The sequence below is a fragment of the Dermochelys coriacea genome, chromosome 3 (assembly GCF_009764565.3).
Source record: "Dermochelys coriacea isolate rDerCor1 chromosome 3, rDerCor1.pri.v4, whole genome shotgun sequence".
In the NCBI taxonomy this organism is placed as follows: Eukaryota; Metazoa; Chordata; order Testudines; family Dermochelyidae; genus Dermochelys; species Dermochelys coriacea.
In genome coordinates this window covers 85000687-85026538 of record NC_050070.1, presented here as the reverse complement: position 1 = coordinate 85026538, position 25852 = coordinate 85000687, and the positions used below count along the sequence as shown (strand labels likewise).

The 25852-nt window shown below is 38.7% G+C and overlaps 1 protein-coding gene across 4 annotated transcripts in view; it reads right to left on the bottom strand.

The window, feature by feature from the left end:
* The window catches only part of FIG4 (FIG4 phosphoinositide 5-phosphatase), a 179683-nt gene that overhangs the window by 35276 nt on the left and 118555 nt on the right, over positions 1 to 25852 (bottom strand). For all 4 annotated transcript variants that reach the window (XM_038394854.2, XM_043510795.1, XM_043510794.1 and 1 more), the window contains 3 exons: positions 22065 to 22260; positions 8323 to 8405; positions 3868 to 3957 (listed from right to left, as the gene is read on the bottom strand). In XM_038394854.2, the coding sequence (XP_038250782.1) occupies positions 3868 to 3957; positions 8323 to 8405; positions 22065 to 22260 (369 nt within the window). The remainder of the gene's footprint in view (positions 1 to 3867; positions 3958 to 8322; positions 8406 to 22064; positions 22261 to 25852) is intronic.

Here is a 25852-nt window from a genome sequence, read left to right as displayed (position 1 = left end):
TTCTAGCAAACTGCATATTACCTTTTTGAAAATAAGTTGGAAGAATTTTAAATTAATCTGTAGTTTAAGAATCTTTTGAAAACATCACTTTATCAATGTTGATAAATGCAAAGTGATGCACATTGGAAAACATAATCCCAACTATACATATAAAATGAAGGGGGTCTAAATTAGCTGTTACCACTCAAGATAGATCTTGGTGTTATTGTGGATAATTCTCTGAAAACATCCACTCAATGTGCAGTGGCAGTCAAAAAAGAGAACAAAATGTTGGGAATCATTAAAAACGGGATAGATAATGAGACAGAAAATATCATATTGTCTCTATATAAATCCATGTTATGCCTACATCTTGAATACTGTGTGCAGATGTGGTTACTCCACATATATATATGTATATGGGATATATATTGGAAGTGGAAAAGGTTCAGAAAAGGGCAACCAAAATGATTAGGGGTATGGAACAGGTTCCATATGAAGAGAGAGTAATTAGACTGGGACTTTTCTTCTTGGAAAAAAGTCTACTGGGGGGATATGATAGAGGTCTACAAAATCATGATTAATGTGGAGAAAGTAAATAAGGAAGTGTTATTTACTCCTTCTCATAACACCCAAACTAGGCAGTCACCAAATTAAATTAATAGGCAACAGATTTTCACACAATGCACAGTCAACCTGTGGAACTTCTTGCCAGAGGATGTTGTGAAGGCCAAGACTAACAAGTCAAAAAAAACAAAAAAAAAAAACCAAAAAAAAACCTAGGTAAGTTCATGGAGGCTAGGTCCATCAATGGCTATTAGCCAGGATGGAGAGGGATGGTGTTGCTAGCCTCTGTTTGCCAGAAGCTGGGAATGGCATAGGGGATGGATCACTTGATTATCTGTTCTGTTCATTCCCTCTGGGACACCTGGCATTTGCCACTGTAGGAGGACAGGATACAGGGCTAGATGGACCTTTGGTCTGACCCAATATGGCCGTTCTTATATAACAAAAATGATAAAAATACTGGAGAGTCTAGGTAGCTTTGATAGGAACTTAGGCCTGTGGAGACAAAAAACTCAACTTGGTTCATTTAATCTTAGATTGTTTTAAATTACAGGTTTTTCAAAATTATGATTAACTGTCATTTTTGCAAGGTTCCTGGCTTCTCTTTAAATCCTTCCTGATTGATTTTTAGCACGAAGTCATTATGGGGAATAACTTCATTATTTTGGAACATATTGTTCTCCATGTTCAATTTAAGGTCCCAATCCTGCAGCTGGCTCTGCCTGGGCACCAAGGCCTGCAGACCTTGAGTCAGTTGCAGAATTGGGACCTTAATATTTCAGATCAGATCTGAACCCTTCAGTTCAGATACCTTCAATTAATGGTAGATGTTATTTCAGATAATTTATCTTCAATTATTTACTTATGCTGCCCTAACCATCACATAAGAATCATACTGACATAGAGCCATCTCGAGTATCTATTGCTTTGTATTTAAGTACCTGTGTTAGATCTCTGGAATAGAATGTCAGTGTACACAAATATTATTCATCAGTTCAGGACTAGGAAGTGGTAAAAAATAGTGTGTCTAATTTAATGTGCAAGGAAAATTTTAGGTAGTCAGAAAAAAAAAATCTAATTTACTCCATCTGGAATTTTTTAGAACGCAACTTTTTTATTTAAATGTCCAGAAATTAATTCTCAGAGTAATCTTTTTATGATGGTAGTGGAACACTTATCCAAAATTCTACATTTGCCCAAAGATGACAAAAAACAGAGCACATCTCATCTCTGTATAAAGACATTCTGGCTTGTGGAGCCAAAGAGCTATATTGCATTTTGCTTTTCATTGCTTTATTAAAGGAAAGAGGCAGCCAATTATCACTTTCAAGGACTCTTAGCAGTAATTATGGCAAGTTACTTTTTTTTTTTTATTGTGTTATTTTCTTTGTGATTATCTGTCAAACTTCTTAGACTTTACCTTGGGAAAATAGTGTGCTCTTTTATAAAGAGTGGTGTGGCCTTATAAGAAGGAAAATTACCTTTTAAAACTTATCAGGATGCTCAGCTCTTCAGGTACCAAAGCAATCCCTATGCCACCAGTACTTTTCATCTGAAAATTCGTGTAAACACTTGTGTCTAATTCAGTAGATACATTCTGCTTACCCAGAAACCCACTGTGATTTCAATGGGATATGGTATTATTAATTTCCAACCTTAAATGTGTAGCACTGTGTTCCTCTCCAGAGATGGCTGCATTTCAAGAGTGGGTGAAGTAATTAATGCATGTATGCTGCAGTTTATCAAGTGTGTTGGGATCCTTCTAGATGAAAGACACTGTGTAAATGTAAGTCATCAATATAAATACAACAGTGCATAGATCGAAGAATGGATAGCTCAGTGGTTTGAGCATTGCCCTGCTAAACCCAGGGTTGTGAGTTCAATCCTTTAGGGGGCCATTTAGGGATTGGGGGCAAAAATTGGGGATTGGTCCTGCTTTGAGCAGGGGGTTGGACTAGATGACCTCCTGAGGTCCCTTCCAACCCTGATATTCTATGATTCTATATGATATCAAATACTAACCATCACTTCACAATACTTCAAGGTTATTTCAAAACACCAATAAGGTTTATATTTAGAGTCATACAGTAGGTTTCAAAAGATAAAGGCAAGCAGAAATAATTACAGAGCATCCTGTTTTCCACTTTGCAAACTCATCACATATGTTGACATTACTAGTATGATAACATTTTGTTTGGGTTCAGAACTTGATCTTGTATTTAGGATTGAATGACTCAAACAGCTGTCCTGCAATCTGAACTTCCTGCTTTAACGTCTTTATGACAATCCAATGTTAAAATGACCCTCCAGGGACCCCCCAAATTTGATCTACTTCTCCCCTCCTCCAATAGCTATTTGCAATGCCCATACAATTTTTTTAATGTGCTTTATTTCAAAACTTGCTTCAGTGGTCTTCCCCTCCCCCCGCAAAAAATTCAAGTAGCCTGCCACTTCCAACAGAAAAGCAAGGGAGGGGAGGGATAGCTCAGTGGTTTGAGCATTGGCCTGCTAAATCCAGAGTTGTGAGCTCAGTCCTTGAGGGGGCCATTTAGGGATCTGGGGCAAAAATTGGGGATTGGTCCTGATTTGAGAAGGGGGTTGGATTAGATGACCTCCTTAGGTCCCTTCCAACCCTGATATTCTATATTCTATATCTAGATATCCACTGTTCTATATTTTTTCATACATTTCTAGTGATTAATGAAGTCGTATCAATAATTTATTAAATCCTACATATTTTCACATAACCACATCTCTCTCAAAGGTTTATTGTTAGTTCTAGCAACTGCTATATTAACATTTACTTTCAGTTAATACTTAAAACATACTAATATTATTCTGGACAAAACTAACAATTTTCAGATCCAAAAGATTATATTTGAAAAAAGATTCTGATTTCAACACTCCTAATCGGAATACTGGATGGGCAGAGATAGGATATTAATTTAAAATTCTAAAATACAACTTTCACAGAAAGCTGCAAATTCATTTAAATTAAATGAGATTTTATTTGCAGGATATACTATACAAGTGTCACCTGAATGAGAAAAAAAGACTGCTAGATACCTGTTTTGGTGGGTACAGTCCACCCATGTCACAGCTACCCACTATGTTTGGGGTTTGAGCTCTGTGTCCAATACAAGTAATGGATGTTGATGAAAGAATAGTTAGAAAATATTTGTGGCATTCATGATATTTTGATATCAGACATTCATTCAATGATTTTTAAGGTATAGTCCGACTTCAAAGAGTTCCCTCACAAGAGGACCCACAGCAAGAAGTGAACTAAAAAGAAAAAATAAAACTGAAAAAAATACTTACATATTTATAACCCCATCTAGATGATGTTTTGAACAAAGCTGCTGGCTGCTCTTGTCTTGTTTATATTGGTTCTGCCCCAACTGAACAAACCTATGAGTAGCAGTGGACAAAAGTATAAGTCATAAAGAGAGCAAGAACTACTTGCAGTAACTTCAGTGAATTAATGAAAATGACAGTTCTGTACAATTTGTAGAGTCATGCAGTTTCAGTAAGTCACACTGAGTAAATTAAAGGACAGCTGGAACACTGACCTCACTTTACACAAAAGTGAGTGTCATGATGATTAATACACTTATCTTGGTTTAGTTGTTTTTTTTTTAAGTTGCTTTTAAAACTTTAGTTTGGGTACATTTTAGGCCCCTTTCACTTTAGCTAGGAGGTGGTCTTGCCCACTGGTAGGTTTTGCTTACTATTTCACAGGCAGCAGATGGGGCTGTCAGCAAGAGGAGACAGTCAGAGTTAACTGCTCTTTCCAACAGCATGAACTTCTCACAGAAGCTCTTTAGGGAGAGAGAGAGAGAGAGAGAGAGAAAGAGGAGCACCTACGTGCCACTACTGGAATTGGGTGGTAGGGCAGCTGTAGAGAGAAGCAAGCTAAATAGATGGGAAGTTGGCTCAAGTTCCATGCAAATAAGTCTGACTCTGACCTCTCTCCTACTTGACTTGCATAGTGGAGAAAAGCTGCCCTCCCATTTCACCAGTTTCAGCTATTTATTTGGACAACCCTTTGATCTGCCATCAGAAGGATATGCAATCTGTCTTCCTCCCCTATCCAGTCTATACTTTCAGAGTAGAGGATTTTCTCTGCTCCCACAAAGCTTGTGGAAAGGAACGGAGGACAGAAACACACATATTGGGTTCCCTCCAGGGAACAGATGAAAGGAAAATCAATAGAAGAGCTGAGAAGGATGAACCAGGCTAGTGGCTATGTAGGGAAAATGAGAGGGAACTCAGAAACTCCATTGCATATGGCAGACTTGAGCTCTTTAGCAGCAGAATTCTCCCTGCCCCAGCCTCAATAAATTCAAGTCATGATCTTATACTTGATTTCCTAAAAGGAGGCTTTTTAAAAATAGTCAATAACTTGCATATAGTCAAATAATATTAGGACCGATTCTTTTAAAACTATTTTAAAAAATAAGTATTTGGATTTAAAATAGACGGCCATTATCAATAGAATTGAAGCAACTGCATATAATACATAAAATGTATAATATTCCATTGCATTAATTCTCTCTGTGGCTTTCATCTTTCCTCTATATTCGGGCTCCAATGTATGCATGACTATGCAATTTCTTAATAGGCCGAAACACATTCTTCTCATCCTAAATGCAAAGCAATAGATGCAGTTTTTTGAAATACTGCATCCTTCTAACAAGTCAACTGAGGATATGCCTTTTTCTTTGTCTATTTTACTTAAGATTCCTAAAGTATCTGACAGCATGTCAAGTATAAAATGACTCAAAATTTAACTAGACAGATTACTCTTTCAGCTTCTAGTAGTATAGATTCAAAGTAAGACTTTTAATATTCAATTATGAAAATAATTGAAATGAAAGTAACCGGTTAGATAATTTCAGCTTTTGGTTTTCTATTTCAATTTCAAGTGCAAGAGACAACTGCTGAAATTGTGGAGGAAATACAAGTTTAAATATCCAAATAAAGGATAATGGAAAGTGAGTTAGGACTTCCCCTAGTACAATAGTACAAACATCTGGGTTTTTAAAAAACCCTTACTCAACTGAGTTAAATTATCCTAATATCTGATGGCCCTTTCTATGCTAAGAGGTGAAATCCTGGCTCCCCTGAAGTCAGAGTTCCATAGACCTCTGTAAAGTCAGAAATTCATCTTTTGTCTTCATTTCCCTTGTTAAAAAAGATCAAAGTGAGAACTATGATAATTTTGTGAAATAAATTTATTCTCAGATACCACTGTAAGGTGCTTGATGAAAAGTGCTATAAAAGCTAGCTAGCTATTATCATCATCAAGAGACTAGTCAGCGAGTACTGTTATGTCAGTTTGGCCTTACCAAGTTTAAAAAAAAACAGAAGTGGATAAAATGTGAGAAATTATCTTAATCTATAAAAGTGTTATGCAAAAATTGTTTATAAAAATACAAGTGGAGTAGAAGAAAGGATGCAAGCTACATGTGTTTGAAGCTCCTGATCAGGTCACAACATTGTTTTAGCATCTTGACCAAGATGTGCCTCAGCCTGGACAGTGATAAAATGGGGGATAGCCTGATTCTCCAGAATGTTCAAGTTTCATCACAAAGCTACCAATCAACACAAATCAGTTCATAGTGGACACGGTTAGCAATGGTCCATGATCAGAACACTGTATCTTGCACTCGTAACTAACGGCCTTCTGCAACTGCTGATTTGGCAGCAATTTCTGAACGGCTCCTGGTGGTCAAAAAAAGAACTGACTGTTGGAACAGAGGGGCCATATCTACATTACATAGCCTGTGTTGGCATGGCTATGTAAGTCAGCTTAGTTGCATCTACCCTGTGGGCTTAGCCAGCCTAACTATGTTGCACCGGAGGTGTGAATATTTCACACTCCAAGGTGTTATAGGTATTCTGTTACAACTCTGAAGTTTAGATCAGGTCTGGGAACAACTTAAATACTTCACCAACAATATTGAGGTACACTCTCCCTTACCAAGTCCAGGTCTAGTGGCTTAGAACCATCCAGCACATGCGTGAAGTGGACGATATCTAAAAGCGGAAATCTTAAAGAACTAAGATAGGTACCTCAGAGAAACAGCTATGCCTTGTTCCATATGTCAACAGAAAAGATCTTATAAATTACAAATAAAGTTACATCTTTTTTCCCCCTAAAATACTCTAAATTGGTTGATAAACATAAGCTAAGAACATATCACATGGAGAGACTACAGTGAATTAAATTTCCCCTCACAATTCAGAGATGGGTCACAACATAATAAGTAATGTAATTAGCCAGTCATTACACATTGTAAAGCAAATCTAAAGTTGTACAGCTGCATTTCAACACATGGCTTTTAGTTATTCACTTGAAAAACATGTCTAAGTTTTCATTATGAGGTGCAGTTTTCTGCTGCACGGTGCTCCATTAATTAATTCAAAAGCTTAAGCAGGTGTTTGAAACATTGATTTACCAGACTAGCATAATTGATTTGCACACCATGAGACTGGGTAAGCAGTTGCTCTCTTGGCAACAGCATTACAGGTCTTTACAAATTAGAAGGGACTTTAATTTCAATCTAAATTTCCCTGACTGCCTTCCTATTATAATCAGGAAAAGAAAAATAATTTACTAACACAAAGGGCCCAGTTCAGGAAACCATCCCTACTCAGGACAGCATTTAAAGTTAAGCAAGTGCTTAAATGTTGTCATGAATAGAGATGGACGTAAGTATATGCTTAAATACTTTTGCGAATTGGATGCAAAGTACTTCCTTATAATGGTGACGCAGAGTAAGCTATATAGTTACTATTTCATCAAACCATGATATTGGAATCCCAGTCAATTTGGCTTCAACCATCTCCTATTAAAACTATGAAGTATTAGTACAAGAAAGCTATAATTTAAAATCTTCATGCCACTGTTATGAGTTACCCTCCCAATTTGGTCATTTTTTCCTACTTTTCCACTAGTTGTCTGCATGCCAGATTTAATAATTGGTTCCAGTCTCACATGAAAACCAGCAATTTTAAACCTTATGATAGTTGCCTCTGCTGAGACAGAAAATGCCTAAGTAGCTTCTGAATGACCTGGCATATAGAAAAAAAGGTCTAAATAGTTGAAGAAAAAGGTTGAATACCAATTAGAAACATTTTTCCTGGAACATTCACAGTCAAACAAAATTTTGTGTAAGCGGTTATAGCCAACACTCGTGCCTCTATGAAGACGACAGAAACATAATAGTTTTCTTACAAAAAGGTTAATTTATGTAATTTTACATGCATTTTATAGCAAAGACTGTTTAACGGATGAGAAATTTAAATTATTTTAAAAAAATATTCTCTGAAGCTGAAGAGCTCTAATGTTGACATTCTATAAATTACTGTAATACAACATTTGAGAACAAATGTGAAAAACTGCAAACTATGTACTTGTAAATTGAAGAGCCACTATTCATTTGAGTTTGTCCCTTGTACCTGGAAAAATGTTAACTGATATTTCACTACAAGTCCATTTGATTTAACGATCAAAGTCTGCACTTGGAGACATCTGAACAGCTCCATGTTGAAGTTCAGAGAATTGTGTGCACAGGTGCGAGAGACAAAGAGTTTGATTTTAAAGACCAAGAATAGTAAAATATTGCCAGCTTCAAGTTACCTTTAGTGCTAGTGCCACAACAGAACAATGTTTAAATAAATTCTGACAAAAAAGGAGCAATTTCTCATACAAGAGTATTTAACTAGCTCCAATTATCACTTACTGATTATGATTGAGAATTTTCTTACCTTGTATATATTGTGAGGTCATCCTCTGAAGGAACATCTGAGAGGTTAATCCCATATATATCTTTCATGGACTGAACTATGTTCTGGGGAGAGGAAAAAACCAAACAAACAAACTAAGTCTTTCAGAAATAGAATACTATGCTAATTTCCAAACAAAAGTTTATTGGATATAACTGAATTATTTCTAGAACAGAAGAAAACTTATTTTAATAAATGCAAATAAAACCAATACAAAAAGCCTCTCCTGTACTTCCTGCCAACCTTTCTAGGTTTATATTGAATCTTTTGAGAAGAATTGTTTTTAGATGTATTTTTCATTTTATTTGTTCAGTAAGAAAGGAAAATGTTAGTGAAATAGACACAATATGATAGCATATGGTATAATCCATCAGTCTGGAAAGAACCTGAGATTTCTTTTATTGCTAATAATATAAAATAATACAATATAAAAAGATTTGTATAAATAATTCATATTTGTGGATATATTACAAAGTTGTATGCTTTTATTATATTTGATTTATTTTTAGTTTAGGAAAGAAAACATTATACAAGCCATTTACAATAACCTTTCATCATTTATCTTTAATCTTCTTGCTCTATACTATGTAAAGAAAACCCCTAATTTTCTTCAGACTAAATTATTTTATTTTCCATTCTAGTATAAAAAGTTACATGTTCATGAAATATACAAAAAGAAAAGGAGTACTTGTGGCACCTTAGAGACTAACAAATTTATTAGAGCATAAGCTTTCGTGAGCTACAGTCTCTAAGGTGCCACAAGTACTCCTTTTCTTTTTGCGAATACAGACTAACACAGCTGCTACTATGAAACCTGTCATGAAATATACAGGTTCAGTGTAACAAGGTGCTGATGTGCATATGCATCCTGCTGCGCTCTATTTAAAGGTTCAATCCATTAAAACCGACAAGGGTCACGTGACTGCAGGTTGCAAGCAGTACCTGCTATAAAACAGAGACAACCTACCCTTAGTAGTGAAAGTCCCAGATCAGAGATGGACTAGGGAGAGATGGAAGTGTCCTGGCAAAGAGTGGGAAGGGAAGTATTTCTTTCCAAGTGTTTTGTATTACATCAAGTCCTTTATATTGACCTTTGTCAACAAAACCTGCCCTGAGGAAAGGGATTTGGAACCTGACTCAAGCATTTAGATATTTTTTGGACTGCCCAGCTGGTGAATCTGCCACCAGCCTACATAAAGGTGTAAATTAAGTATAAAGTAACAGAGGATGTCTGAAATCCAAACAGTTCTCATTTACTTTTTTTCAGAAAAGCCTTTTTCAAAATATTACAAGGACAACACTAGAACAATTTTTGTTATTACAGATAGTCTGTCTACTTTGTGTTATCGTAAGAGTTAAGAAAGTGTGATTAATTTTTGCAATTACAAAAGAAGAACAATTTGTACTTCTTTAGCACCTTCCCTCTAAAGATCTCAATGTATTTTGTAAACTTTAATGAAGTACATTTCACAACATGTGACCTAGGTAAACATTAATCCTACTTTATAACTCTTATTAAGCCTGTAGCATTTACAAGCATCACCATAGCCAATGGAAGGTTTCAGATAGGTAGCTGTTAGTCTATCAGTAAAAAAAAAAAAAAAAAAAAAAAATATGGAGTCCTTGTGACACCTTAGAGACTAACACATTTATTTGGGCACAAGTTTTTGTGGGACATAACCCACTTCATCAGATGCATGGAGTGGAAAATAGAGTAAGCAGGTATAAATATACAGCACATGAAAAGTTGGGAGTTGCCTTACCAAGTGGTGGGTAAGTGCTAACTAGGCCAATTCAATCAAAGTGGATGTGGCCTATTCCCAACTGTTGACAAGAAGGAGTGAATATCAACAGAAGGAAATTTTTTTTTTTTGTAATGACCCAGCAACTCCCAGTCTTTATTCAGGCCTAATTTGATGGTGTCCAGTTTGCAAATTAATTCCAGTTCTGCAGTTTCTCATTGAAGTCTGTTTTTGAAGTTTTTTTTTGTTGAAGAATGGCGACTTTTAAATCTGTTATTGAGCGTCTAGGGAGATTGAAGTGCTCTCCTACTGGTTTTTGAACGTTACAATTCTTGATGTCTGATTTGTGTCCATTTATTCTTTTGTGTAGAGATTGTCCGGTTTGGCCAAAGTACATGGCAGAAGGGCATTGCTGGTACATGATGGCATATATCACATTGGTAGATGTGCAGGTGAACAAGCCCCTGATGGTGTGGCTGATGCGGTTGAGTCCTATGATGGTGTCCCTTGAACAGATATGAGGGCAGAGTTGGCAACAGGGTTTCTTGCAAGGGTTGGTTCCTGGGTACACCCTTAAAATGTTCATCTAAATATGCAAAAAGAAAAGGAGTACCTGTGGCACCTTAGAGACTAACAAATTTATTTGAGCATAAACTTTTGTGAGCTACAGCTCACTTCATCGGATGACATGCATTCGATGAAGTGAGCTGTAGCTCACAAAAGCTTATGCTCAAATAAATTTGTTAGTCTCTAAGGCGCCACAGGTACTCCTTTTCTTTTTGCGGATACAGACTAACATGGCTGCTATGCTGAAACCTATCTAAATATGCATGCTCAAAGTTGCTAACTTTAAAAATTCATAACTTTTAATGTAATTAATTTTCTTCAAATTCAGGTTTTTTTTTTATTCACAGCAAAATTTATAAATGTAAGACAAATTTGAAGTTCCTAGCTTCCGACATTTGAATCATCTTGGTTCAACAAGTTTTAGTTTTTTCCACATTTCCATAACTTAGAAAACAAAGATTCAATATTGATGATACTTAAAAAATAAAATAAAAACCAAACAAAACCAAAAATCACTACTGGGTGAGGCAAGGACGTGCAAAAAGAGGGGCAGAATGAAAGTAGGTATTTACATCCTAACTGTATAAAGCATCAGCAGCACATATCAAATAGGTGCATTAAAATGTTCACAATTCAAACTAGAAGTCTCTTTATGAATGCTAACTACATTTAATTTGCTTTAATATAAAAATAATTAGTTCTACACTGTACTAAGAATCTACTAGATGCAGATATGCCAAATATAAGGATTTACTTATACTGTACAATAGATAGTACTTAGGTAGTTTACTTTATTTCTTCTGACTTTGTTACTATTGCTGCCTCATAACTCAAAGCCCAGAACACACAAATATTTGATTGTCTTGTAATATTATTTACTCAAGAATGCACCTGAAGCATATGCAGAAAATATCAGAGATATTTTAAAAATTATAAACTGAGAACTAACTCACACTTTGATCAATGTCAAAGTCGTCCACTTTCCTAGTTTAGAAAACTTTGTATCTACGCTGGTACATTAGTGTTGTTTTTAGTGTAGGTACTATTCATATAATGATAGGCATTTCTGAAAACAGAAAATATTAAACTCTGTTCTTTATGGAAGTTGAAACAAAATATACTTCTGTTACATTCCTGCAGTTCACAGGTTCTCAAAAATAGGAGTTTCTTGAATTGGATCTTTTTAATCCTTTTCAGTTATAGCTATTTGCATAGATTATTTCCTACTATATTATTAGTTCAGCCCTCATGTTTCAAAACCATACATTATAACCTCTCTTTGGATAACTGCATGCTGGGACCCATGACAAATAATGGCTATTGCTGAAATCTTAATTCCAAAACACACTCTCAAAAGCCCATACCTGATGCTCAAATTAACTCAGTTATGGAAACTAACAGCATTGTGTAATCTAAATCTCTAAAGATCAACTAGTGAATATACATCAGTTTTGGTGTCTAACATACTCTCTTACATTTGATCTCTGCACAAAAAATAGCATAATTATTACCTTCACATATAAAATATGCCCCAAAGATAGTTTTGTGCTTTTGAGGTTTATAATGGTGGCCACAAATATTAACACAGGCCCAAGTTTTGCAATGGACTGTAAGTGGGCATACTGGGGCCCGTAGGCAATCATTCACAACACTGTGGTCTTGGTAGTAAAGTTACACAAATTAATAATTCAATTCTCAGTATGTTTCAATAGACATAAGGGTACTAAGAGAACAAAATATGACTCAATATTATTAACAACAATGAGAATAAATTAATTTATAGCTGGTTATAAACCAATACAGCATAAAATGTCTTAAATAATATTTTGCATTTACATACTCCTTTTATTAAAGCATCTCAAAATATTTTACAAAAATGTATTCAGGCTCAATAAGAGGGAGGGAAGGATTATATGCATTTTATAGATGGATAAAACAAAGTGAAATGACTTGCCCAGATTGCAAGGCACCTCAGGGACAAGAGTCGGTGATAGTGCTCACAAGTCGTGTTTCCTGGTTCCTTGCTACAACCACTGTAAAAACCTTTCTTTTCCATTGATCTATGACACTTACTCTCCATTATTCTGAGACACTGCCCCAACATTAACATCACAGTATTTCAGAACTATTGCATCAAACAACACTAACTGGGCTTGGGAAAATTTAAAATATGTGGCTAACATATGAGAAGTCAATCACAGTCTATAAAACAATCTTGAGGTCACTAATATATTGTTGAAAACTGTTCTGGAAAAGTAGTAATTTTAATCTTCATTGTTATCAAGCAACACACTTTTAGCTAAGTGTAGGATATTTCGGCCTATAACAATGTAGACATTAAATATAAACTTATTAAAATACAACAAATTAAAGTTTATGTTAATGAATTTAATAAGCAGCTTGACTTTGAGCTTTGATAGAGCAAAATAACCCTACACACTGTTAGCCAGTGCCCCAGCAGAGAGGCAGTTCTGTAATTTCTTACTATGGCCATGTGGTCCTTAAAGCCTTGAGAAAATGTAATCATGCAATGCATGAATGAGTAGAGAACAGCTTTTCTGAGTCAGAGGACAATGGTTCATAAGTTACTACCAGGAAAGTTCCAGGCTCTAATAGTCAAGAAGCTATTTCAGAGTCTTGACTGTTCACCCAGACAGGGGTTGTTGAGATCATTTTGGTGGAGTCATTGTTTCCTGTTATTCCCCTATTATTATTTACTTGGGAAAACACAGACTCATAGACGTGACAAAGAACCAGTACCCAAAGGAGGATCCCAAGGGTGGACCAGTCAGCTTGACCTCACTTGATCAGGATTGGGCAATGCAGTTGGGGTGCAAAAACTGTGATCCCAATTTGGCCAGAAGATTACCAGAGAGATCCTGTGGAATGCTACCAGCCAGAGTTTTACTCTTAGAAGACCAGGTTAAAAAAAAGGAAGAAAGTGTTTCCTCTTACGGCACCACGATTACAACTAGGCAGCTAATCCCCCTGTTCTGCCTGCCAAGGAAAGCAGAGATAGACAAGCAGGCTAGCCAGTTGATTGGAAGACAATGCCTGCTAGTGTTACAGTACCTGAGCCAGAAGAAATCTCCTAGTTTCTCCAACTGCAGTTCCTGAGGCTCCACCAATCAAGGTGATGAGCAGCCTTTTTTTCTTCTTCTAATAAATTTTTTCTTTTTGTCTCTAACTGGATATCTGAATACCTATGCCGGGGAACCTGCCAGCAAAGACTTGTCCTAGCCTTTTTAGGTAGGTGAGTCTGTGTGGCCAGTAATAGCATGTGCATATAAGCCCATAAAGCAAATTACCACTGGGCATTAATTAACCTCAGTTCAAAGCAAAAAATTTACCAGAGATAACTAAAGGTCACTTGAGATACCTAAAGATTCCAACTGTAGCAGGCTTGCCATTTACTGAAGGCTCCTCATGGCCAGGGGTACATCTCAGAGTACTCCACTTACCATACAAGGTAAAAAGAAAAGGAGTACTTGTGGCACCCTAGAGACTAAGAGACTTTATATAGTAAGTATATAAATCTCCCCTCTGTTTTTTCCACCAAATGCATCCGATGAAGTGAGCTGTAGCTCACGAAAGCTTATGCTCTAATAAATTTGTTAGTCTCTAAGGTGCCACAAGTCCTCCTTTTCTTTTTGCGAATACAGACTAACACGGCTGCTACTCTGAAACCATACAAGGTAAGTAACCTCTCTTTGAGTGATGGTCCTTATGTTTAGTCCACAGAGGTGACTGATAATTCATTGAGGAGTAGGGTGTGAGGACCTGTGTGGTATCAGTGAAGGGAGGACTGTTGTGCCAAAAGATGCATCAGTTGATGAAGATTGTAGTACGGCATAATGTCTTATAAAGTATGTTTACAGACACCCAAGTTCCCTCTTTACAGATTTCAATTTCAGGAATGTCTCAAAGTGAGGCTACAGAAGTGGCTTTGGTTCTAGTCGAGCATACGTTCACACCTTGTGGTGGTGGCAGAATGTTTGTTAACTCATAACACGGCAGAATGAAGGCTGAAATCCACTTGAAAAGTCTCTGGGAATAAACTGCTTCCCTTCTCATCTGTTCTTCAAATGATTAATGGTGAAATCCTAGCGGATCTTAAACATAAAAAAGAAGCTTACAAGAAGTGGAAGGTTGGACATATGACCAGGGAAGAGTATAAAAATATTGCTCGGGCATGTAGGAAAGATATCAGGAGGGCCAAATCGCACCTGGAGCTGCAGCTAGCAAGTGATGTCAAGAGTAACAAGAAGGGTTTCTTCAGGTATGTTGGCAACAAGAAGAAAGCCAAGGAAAGTGTGGGCCCCTTACTGAATGAGGGAGGCAAGCTAGTGACAGAGGATGTGGAAAAAGCTAATGTACTCAATGCTTTTTTTGCCTCTGTTTTCACTAACAAGGTCAGCTCCCAGACTGCTGTGCTGGGCAACACAAAATGGGGAAGAGATGGCCAGCCCTCTGTAGAGATAGAGGTGGTTAGGGACTATTTAGAAAAGCTGGACGTGCACAAGTCCATGGGGCCGGACGAATTGCATCCGCGAGTGCTGAAGGAATTGGCGGCTGTGATTGCAGAGCCCTTGGCCATTATCTTTGAAAACTCGTGGCGAACGGGGGAAGTCCCGGATGACTGGAAAAAGGCTAATGTAGTGCCCATCTTTAAAAAAGGGAAGAAGGAGGATCCTGGGAACTACAGGCCGGTCAGCCTCACCTCAGTCCCTGGAAAAATCATGGAGCAGGTCCTCAAAGAATCAATCCTGAAGCACTTAGAGGAGAGGAAAGTGATCAGGAACAGTCAGCATGGATTCACCAAGGGAAGGTCATGCCTGACTAATCTAATCGCCTTTTATGATGAGATTACTGGTTCTCTGGATGAAGGGAAAGCAGTGGATGTATTGTTTCTTGACTTTAGCAAAGCTTTTGACACGGTCTCCCACAGCATTCTTGTCAGCAAGTTAAGGAAGTATGGGCTGGATGAATGCACTATAAGGTGGGTAGAAAGCTGGCTAGATTGTCGGGCTCAACGGGTAGTGATCAATGGCTCCATGTCTAGTTGGCAGCCGGTGTCAAGTGGAGTGCCCCAGGGGTCGGTCCTGGGGCCCGTTTTGTTCAATATCTTCATAAATGATCTGGAGGATGGTGTGGATTGCACTCTCAGCAAATTTGCGGATGATACTAAACTGGGAGGAGTGGTAGATACGCTGGAGGGGAGGGATAGGATACAGAAGGACCTAGACAAATTGGAGGATTGGGCCAAAAGAAATCTAATGAGGTTCAATAAGGATAAGTGCAGGGTCCTGCACTTAGGATGGAAGAATCCAATGCACCGCTACAGACTAGGGACCGAATGGCTCGGCAGCAGTTCTGCGGAAAAGGACCTAGGGGTGACAGTGGACGAGAAGCTGGATATGAGTCAGCAGTGTGCCCTTGTTGCCAAGAAGGCCAATGGCATTTTGGGATGTATAAGTAGGGGCATAGCGAGCAGATCGAGGGACGTGATCGTTCCCCTCTATTCGACACTGGTGAGGCCTCATCTGGAGTACTGTGTCCAGTTTTGGGCCCCACACTACAGGAAGGATGTGGATAAATTGGAAAGAGTACAACGAAGGGCAACAAAAATGATTAGGGGTCTAGAGCACATGACTTATGAGGAGAGGCTGAGGGAGCTGGGATTGTTTAGTCTGCAGAAGAGAAGAATGAGGGGGGATTTGATAGCTGCTTTCAACTACCTGAAAGGGGGTTTCAAAGAGGATGGCTCTAGACTGTTCTCAATGGTAGCAGATGACAGAACGAGGAGTAATGGTCTCAAGTTGCAATGGGGGAGGTTTAGATTGGATATTAGGAAAAACTTTTTCACTAAGAGGGTGGTGAAACACTGGAATGCGTTACCTAGGGAGGTGGTAGAATCTCCTTCCTTAGAGGTTTTTAAGGTCAGGCTTGACAAAGCCCTGGCTGGGATGATTTAACTGGGACTTGGTCCTGCTTTGAGCAGGGGGTTGGACTAGATGACCTTCTGGGGTCCCTTCCAACCCTGATATTCTATGATTCTATGATACAAACAGTCTAGGTGATTTCCTGAAAGATTTTGTTCTTTGCAGGTAGAAAGCCACCACTCACTGGACATTCAGAGAATGAAGTCTCCTATAAGAACATATCCTTGCCGGTGGCATGCAGTTTAGGAAAAAAGATATGTGAATTGTCTGAGTCAGATAGAAATCAGAGATTACATGGGGGTAAATTTTGGATGTAGTCTTAGAGAAACCTCATCTTTATGGAAGACTGAGTATGGTGGATCAGCCATAAGGGCCTGTAGTTCATCTAGCTGAGGTGATGGCAACTAGAAAGATGGCCTTCATAGACAAACCAGTTAGAGTGCATGAGGGTAGGGTTTCAAACAGAGTTCTTGTTAACGTTGAGAGGACCAGGCTGAGGTCCCATGTCACAGGAGGTTTTCTCACAAAAGGAAAGGTTCTGACTAGGCCTTGCAGGAAATGTACTGTCACAGGATAAGTGAAGATGGAGTGGTTATCCATAGGATGACTGGCACCGATAGCTGCTAAGTGTACCCTTACTGAGCTCAGGGAAAGACCCAAGGTCTTTAAGGAAAGACGATATACCAATACAGTATGGATTTCAGAGTCCTCTGGGTTTATCTGGCAATGTTGAGATAAGACAGAAAAAACCTTGTTCACTTAGCTATGTAGACAACAATAGTAGAAAGCTGATTCCTTTCTACTATTGTTAAGGATGTCCTGAATAGCTTCTGAACGTGTACTTTCTAGTTTTGATCCAAACACCAAGCTATCAGATGAAGGGATGCCAGAATGGGATACCTGACATTGCCCTTGTCTTGGGTCAAAATATCCAAAAAGAACTGGGTACTGATGTGCAGGCATTGTAGAATGATGCGAAACCAGAATTGCCTGGGCCATCTGGGAGCAATCAGGATGATCACCATTTCATCTTGTTTGATGTTCCTCAGAAAGCAAGGGATGGCGCAACGGGAGGGAGGATGAACATTAGGTGTCCTAACCAAGGGAAATGAAGTGCGTCTCCCCTGAGTCCTGACCTTGTGCCCCCCAGGAATGGTAGATCATGCATTTTCTGTTCTCCTGGGTCACAAACAGGTCCCAGGATGGAGACACCCATTGAAGAAATATGCTCTGTACCATGGAATAGTGAATATCCCATTTGTGATCCAGAGGAGTACTTGGCTGACTATGTCTGCTAGTGTGTCATGAATCCCTGGGAGGTGTCCTGCTGAGACAATGATCTGGTGACAAATATACCAGTTCCAAAGATTGACAACCTCTATGCAGATAGGGGCGATTGTGCTCCCCCTCATTTGTTGATGTAGAAAGCTGTTACCATGTTGTGTGATATCACTTCAATATGCCAAGTCTGTATGTGTGGTAGGAATTGTTTGCAGGCCTCATGGACTGCTCAAAGTTCTAGGAGCTTTATGTGCATCATGAACTCCTGGGGAGTCCACATCCAGTGCTGTATGTTCATCTAGATGGGCACCCCACTCTAACAATCTCTCCTCGTATGTGGGAAGAATGAAAGGGACACACACACACTTGCTCCCTAGTCTGCCACCAGGCTAAAGAAGCTCATGCCCTGTGTGGGAGTCAGACTAACTTATTTGATGTGTATACCGTCTGAAGCCAAGCTTGCAGGCAATGAAGTCAAAACCTTGCAAAGGATCTTGCACGTACCGGAAACCATGTAACCTAGAAGGCTGAGACATGAACAGACTGAGTCAGTCTGAGTTGAATGACAACTTCCTTTATGGATTGGTGTCTGGCCTGAGGAAGGTATATTGTAGCACTGATAGATTCCAGTATTGCCCTGATAAACTGTATAGTTTGCATGAGACCTAAAATGGATTTTATATTTATAAAGAGTTTCAGTGACTGTAGAAAATGGAGCAGGAATGAGGTTGCTGTCAGTACCACCTGGTGAAATCTCTCAATCAGTAGCTAGTCAAAGTAGGGGAAAACTGATGGTCCATGGCCTCAGAAATGAGAGACTGCTACTGATAGTACCTTTGTGAATAGCCTTGGGTCTGGTGCAAGGCTAAAGGGGAGCACCTTGTATTGACAGTGGTTCAGACCTACAATGAGTCTAAGGAACTTTCTATGTGAGAGATAGATGTCTATGTGGAAGCAGGCATCTTTCATATCAAGAGCTATGATTCACTCGTCTTTATTCAGTGAAGGAATTATTGATGCCAAGGTGGCCATTCTGAATATTAATCTACAGATAAAGATATTGAGCTGTTTGCATTCTAAGACGGGTCTTCATCCTCCCTTTTTTGCAGGATGAGAAAATATTTTGAGTAAAAGCTTTCCCCAGTATTAGAGGCAGCCTCAGCTCTACAGCACCCTGATGAAGAAAGGAATTTACTTCTTAAATGAACATCCTTTCATCAGATTGGTCCCTGAAGGAGGATGGGAAAGAGGCATTCTATGGTGTAGTGGTATGAATGATGTTGATGAATGATGTCATCATCCTCTGCCAGGCTTGGGAGAAATGAGATAGATGGCCACCAAATTGGGTATCAGAGTTTTGGGTTGATGAATGTAGCATATGGAGTGTTTCACTGCTCTCAAAGGTCCTGTCAAAAATGTATTTTAGCAAAAGGCTGGGGTTGGAAGGAGGGAAGGGGGAGGTGTAGTGGGGCGGCTGCCCCACTCATGCAGAACAGGGGTTAAAAGCACCCCTGGAGAGGGCTGCAGCTGGGATAAGGGATTAAGAGTAGCTGAGGGAGGCTGGCGGAGTAGCTGACCAGAGGTGTGGCCAGCTCAATCAGGGCTGGGGGCCAGGAGCTGGAGGAGTCTCACTCTACCCTGGAGCGGGAGGACCTTGCTACCTGGGAATAGGGTACTTGGAGCAGAGGAGTGCTGGGGAAGGATAAGAGGAGCTGGGGAGCTCTAGCCTGGCAACTCCTCAGGCTGAGGCCTTGATAAAGGTCTATGCGGGTACTGTGGCTGGGAGGTGCAGCCTGGGGTTACGCAGAGGCAGCTGGTCCAACCTTCTTGCTAATGATGAGTGGCCATGACAGACTGAAGTTTGCCCCCAGTGAGTGGAGACTAGATGATGACTGGCAGTAGCCACTGGGGCAAGGTGGGCATAGAAGGAGGGGGTTCCCCTGGGAGGGAAGACCCAGAGTGTGGGGGTACTGCTGGGGCAGAACCCCGTCGTAAAGGGGCACCGGGGTCCAGGAGGGATATGGGGCCTATGGCAGGTGAGACACTGGCCAGCAGAGGGCGCTCCGGAGCTGAGCTAATTTCCAAAGTGATCAGCAGGAGGTGCCACACTGTGAGTCTGCAATCTGCTACAGGCGGGCATTGTACTTGATCCACTGCATCCTCTATGGTGGTTCATAACCACTCTGGGTGGTAAAATGATTACAGTAGTGGTTGTGCCTGTGTGTGTGTGGTCTGTGGTATTTCTTCTTTGGAGCTGGAATGCAGATGCCCAGTTAGTGGAGGGTTACTCCTGCATCCTTCAATGAGTGTAATAAATCATCCGTCTTCTCACTGAAGAGATTGTTCCCTTCAAAGGGCAAATCCTCCACTGCAGATTGGACTTCCCTGAGGAATCTGGAGGAATGAAGCCATGACACTATGTGTGACAACAGCTGTCAACATCCATCTGGAGGCTGTGCCTGATACAGCAAAGCTTGGAGGGATGATCTGGCAATCAATTTACCCACTGTGCCTGTCCTCCTAAGAGAGTTTGTCAGTAAATTCTGTGAATTTACGATAACCAATAAAATGGTACTTGGACAATAATGTCTGACAGTTGGCTATACAAAATTGCATACTGGTTGAAGTAAAAACATTCCTCAAAAATAGGTTTAAGTGTTTGGGCTTGGCTTCCTTATTGGAAGGGATGGACTTCAGTTTATGTTGCTTGCTCTTATAAGTGGCAGCTTGGACTACTAAGGAGTTTGGGGGAGTTGTGTGAACAAAAATTCTGCTCTCTTGGCTGGCACAAAATGTTTCTGGGTCATAGAATCATAGAATATCAGGGTTGGAAGGGACTTCAGGAGGTCATCTAGTCCAACTCCCTGCTGAAAGCAGGACCAATCCCCAACTCCATTATTTAAATCAAGACTGGGTATCTTTCTAAATCATTTACTCTAATTTAACCAGAAATTATGGGCTTGATACAGAAGTTGCTGGTTGAGGTTGCTGCCTGTGTTCTGCAGGAAGTCAGACTAGATGATTGTAACAGCATCTTCTCACATTTGCCAACCATCACTGATCATTTTGCTTGGTGTGTCTTATCTATTTAGATAAGTTCTTTGGGACAGGGACTGTGTCTTCCTATATGTTAGTTTACAACCGTGCACCAATTCCAGCTGGGATCTTTGGGTGCTACTGCAATGAAAATAATTAAAACTAATTAGTAGGAGTTAGCACAATAATATGAAAATATTTGGCAAACAGAATCTTCATTGCCATACTACTATTGATTTTGTGTTTTATTGAAATAATCATCGGAGTATTATCTAAGCTTATCAGAATATGATTTTAATTTTTTATGATTGACAGATAATATCTATGTTTATTTTTAAGCATTTTGTATCAGTTTAAATTTTCAAAGTTGTCGGAAATTATGGTGGGGTCAGACAATTATTTAATGACAGTAGATATTGAGATTCAAAAAGTTAAAGCTTTGTAACTGTTGAAAAACAAACTGGCAACATCACGTCTGAATATATAAAGTAAATATCTTTAAATCAAACTCCCAAGCAGAACTGTTCTTACTTTACATATTTGTAAATTTTGAATACCAATAGAAATATTTTTTCATTGATCTGTGAGTGTATATACAGTGAAACTGATGTTTGCTGACATCTACCAATCAAAATCTAATTCTTCTAAACGTAATATTATCTGATAAAATCAGAAAGTGCAATTTAGATAAATTTAGTTTTATTAAACCATTTTTCAACACCTCAGACTGTTAAGTTACTGCTTGACAATTCAGAACTCAGATACCAAGAAAGTCCTCAAAGGAACACTTTCAACTTGAAATCTAGTCAATTTCAAAACATGAGTTATAAATACAGTAGTGTTAGATACTATACCTGGAAAGGGATTTGGGGCAGTTTTTATGAGTTTAGAATCACAATTTCTATTTAAAAAAAGTCATTTTCTACCCTAATGCTCTCTGAGAGGCTCCAACAAACAAGGAAACTGACAATTGTGTATAATCAGGTTCACTAAATGCTGTCAGATGCATAAAGCAAATAAACTGGAGCAAATAATTTTCCCTTTTAATGTCAGGAACATTAAGTGTTACAGGTAACAGTAAGTAAAATATTTTCATAAGAAATGTGTATTTTAAGTTGATGGTCTTCCTTCATGTGTGCCAGTGCAATTTTCTCACCTCTGCTATTTTTATATTATCGCCTGTATCTGCCATCTTTACTGGAGTTGAACGCTGAGAAACAGCTCCCTCATCTTCTTTGTCAGTCCCAGAATCATCCTCAGAACTACTTGATACTGCTTCCTCACTTGGGGGAGGAGGGGCACTAGCAGCTGTTTTGCGCTGCAGCACAGTTTCTTCTCTATTACTTTTGTTCCTATATATTCAAAGAAGAGAGACAGTGCAGACATTTATTAAATGAACACAAAATATTTTTAAATATACCATACATACATTCCTGAATTTTGGTTACCATCTCATTTGGCATAGTGTAGAAGGAGATATTCAACCACATAAAAGAATAAATGGACACAAAATCGGACATCAGGAATGGTAACATACAAAAGCCAGTAGGAGAACACTTCAATCTCCCTGGACATTCTCTAACAGATTTAAAAGTAGCCATCCTTGAACAAAAAAAACTTCAGAAACAGACTTCAAAGTGAAACTGCAGAACTAAAATTCATTTGCAAATTTAACACCATTATATTTGGGCTTGAATAGGGACTGGGAATGCTGGCTCACTACAAAAGGAACTTTCCCTCTCCTGGAATTGAGACTTCCTCATCAACTATTGGGAGTGGACTACATCCACCCTTATTGAATTGGCCCTGTCAACACTGGTTCTCCACTTGTGAGGTAACTCCCTTCTCTTCATGTATCAGTATAATAATGCCTGCATCTGTAATTTTCACTCCATGCCTCTGAAGAAGTGGGTTTTTTACCCATGCAAGCTTATGCCCAAATAAATCTGTTAGTCTTTAAGGTGCCACCGGACTCCTTGTTTTTGTGGATACAGACTAACATGGCTACCCTCTGATACTTGATACCTTCTGAATGTCTTCTGTTATTCTTAATGGAGGGCTCTGCCCATCCCTTGAATTCCCTATTTTTTCTTTTCCCGGGGTATTCACTATTTCTGTACCTCTTCTCACACAGCTGAATGTCTGAAGTCATTTTCATGACTATGCCAGCTTATCTCCATTTTCTGCTCAGTCTCTTTTTTCATCTCTACTTTTTCTTTTTACTTCTTTCTAAACAACTTTATGTATTTTTTGTGATTGAACCTGGCATTACCAAACCTTGTCAGTTCCTCTCTATCTAAATTCTGTTCCCAGGTCTTGAAAGTTTAAAAACAAAGCCATAAAACTGCTTGATAGTGCTAATGACTTTCCTCCTCCCCAACAGTACCACCTTCTCCCTGGTCTTAAAATCAGAGAACTCCCTTTCGGCACTCTATGCTCACATCTTCAACTGTCTGACATTCTCTTTTGGATGTTCTATAGCAGTCTTAAACTCAGTTTTGGAGAGACTGGCTCTATCATCTTTCCTCCTTCTCCCTCTCACTCACCTTGTGTCTTCAATACCACTGACACCTCCACTCTCTCTCCTGTTCCTAGGCTCACAACCTTGGTGTCATCCTTGACTTCTCTCCTTCCCCTTTTCCAGTCTTATTTCTTCTTTTTTAAACCATCAATATACCCACTTTTTCTAACTACACACTTTCTCACACTACAATCCTTGAAAAGCTTTGGTCATTTCCTGCCGTAGCTAGTGTCTCCCTCATTTCAATTTATAAAGACGACTGCTGATAAACTCATCTTCCTCTCCATTTCCTCCCCAATCATGGCAACGTCTCATTGTTTTTGTATAGAAATCTGAAGCCACCTTATAAGGGATCTTTCTAGGCCAGATGATAAAGAACAGAGAGCTTACTATTCTGTCCTGTTTTCTTTATGTTAGCCCATTTATTCAGCAGAGGGTGCACTCAAGAAATAAGCTACAACCAGACCTGAAGACTGCATCTTTTTCTTTGATGAATTTCTATGGACTGCTGCAAACAATGGAGATTAGTGTTTCTCAAAAACAAATTAAATTAGAAAAAATAATCCAAGAATTGTATAATGGAAAGTGTACAGACAATTAAATATATGGGTCACTACCAGTTCTCCCTACTATAAGCTACATACAAATATTTTTAAAATACATTATTATATTGCAATGTTCTTAAACATGAAAATATAAAAATGTGCAAAGGTGAGAGGAGGGAAATTGTAATAAGCCTCTGAATAACTGATTTTTCATATAAAAATGTCTAATTTATGAATTTTTTTTTATTGTGAAGAATCTCAGAGTGTTTTAACATTGTGTATACACACATCACCTCACCCATCATTAAACATGCAGTCACCTCTGGGGTAGAACATGGAAGATATTTTATAAAAGCAATTTTACGCAACTTTTTATGTAGGAAAGTAATAAATAAGAAAATTTAAGATGAAAACATTACAGAAGTACTAACAACAAAAAACTATGAGTATAACAACACTGCCATAGAATCCACATGCCTCCTCCAGCAATATCTGATTCTACTCACATCCTGCTGTACTTTTATGTATTTTTTCTCTTCTTCTCTGGGCTTCATCTGAAGCATAGCTAGATCTAATGATTAGATTAACCAGGCAGTATGGCTTTATAATGACAAAAACATTAAAATCCATTGCTCTGTATTAGGGAACATCTTTAAATGAACATTCATACAAGATTAAGATTGATAAATTAAACTATGCAGTGAACAAGGGAATAAAACATTAAGGGATTGGATTCTTGGGTCTGTCCACTTGGTATATGCAACAGTCTGGGGAATAAAGGAGTCTCCAAGCCATCACTGTGGCTTCCTTATCCCAATACCACTGGGCACAGGTCCAGTCTCAAAAATCAAGTTAGAGCAGTTTTGTAGCTGTTCTAAGTTCCGCTGGCTACAACAGTCCTCAAAGGGTCAAGTGGTTAGTAGGGGACCACTAGAGTATAGCAGTGCTTCAGTCATGCCCCGTTTTCCCCAGCCACACACTCAACTGTGGCACCTACAGAGGTTGGCATAAAGCTGTCTATGTCAGCTTTAAGTGACACGGGAAATCATCAGGTACCCATTTAATTCAGCTTTAAGGTATGAATGTTTAGGAACTTTTCCTGGTTCTCAATGGCACTTCAGAAGACTGGACAAAGAGGATGCTAGCTGAAGGAGTTACTCAGTGCAGATCTGTCAGATGAAGAAAGTGGAAGAAACAACAAAAGCATCTGCTGGTACTTACAGCTTAGCAATTGGTAAAGGTTGTTCCACTTTAATGACTCCAAACTAAGTTCAGGACATCCTGACTCGGTAATGCCCTAGAAATATGGAACCAACAGCATCGAACTGTTGTAATACCCTTGGTAATTTAGTGCTACACTTTGGAAAAAGCATACAATTACTCTGGTCTGTCACTCATAGCAGACTAGGCACACTATCACTTCTTGGGATTTCTATGTAAAGCGTAAACATCCTGATAACCTCTTGTAGATAGCTATCACTAGTACCACTAGTAATTTTCCCCTTGGAAAAATACAATAATGATGTGTTTTGCAAATGGATTTTTATGACTGAAAACAGAAGTACAAAAAAGGATACTCTACTTCATCCAATGTTTTAAAACACAGTTCAAGCACACAAGCTCATGAGGATATCTAAACTGGGAAGACCAGAGATCTTAGAATGGATCCTTGTAAATAAATAGAACAAGCTGTCCTGCTGTTTGAAACAAATCAATATTTAGATACAGAGTCAAATGATTTAATAAGGAACATTACAAAAAAATGGAGGAGATTGGCAAATCAATATACAGTTCAGTGATGCCTCAATAAAATGTTAAAGTCTATTGCATCAAACAAAGGTACAGTTAAATACCTTTTTCAACCAGTAGCCACTGTTC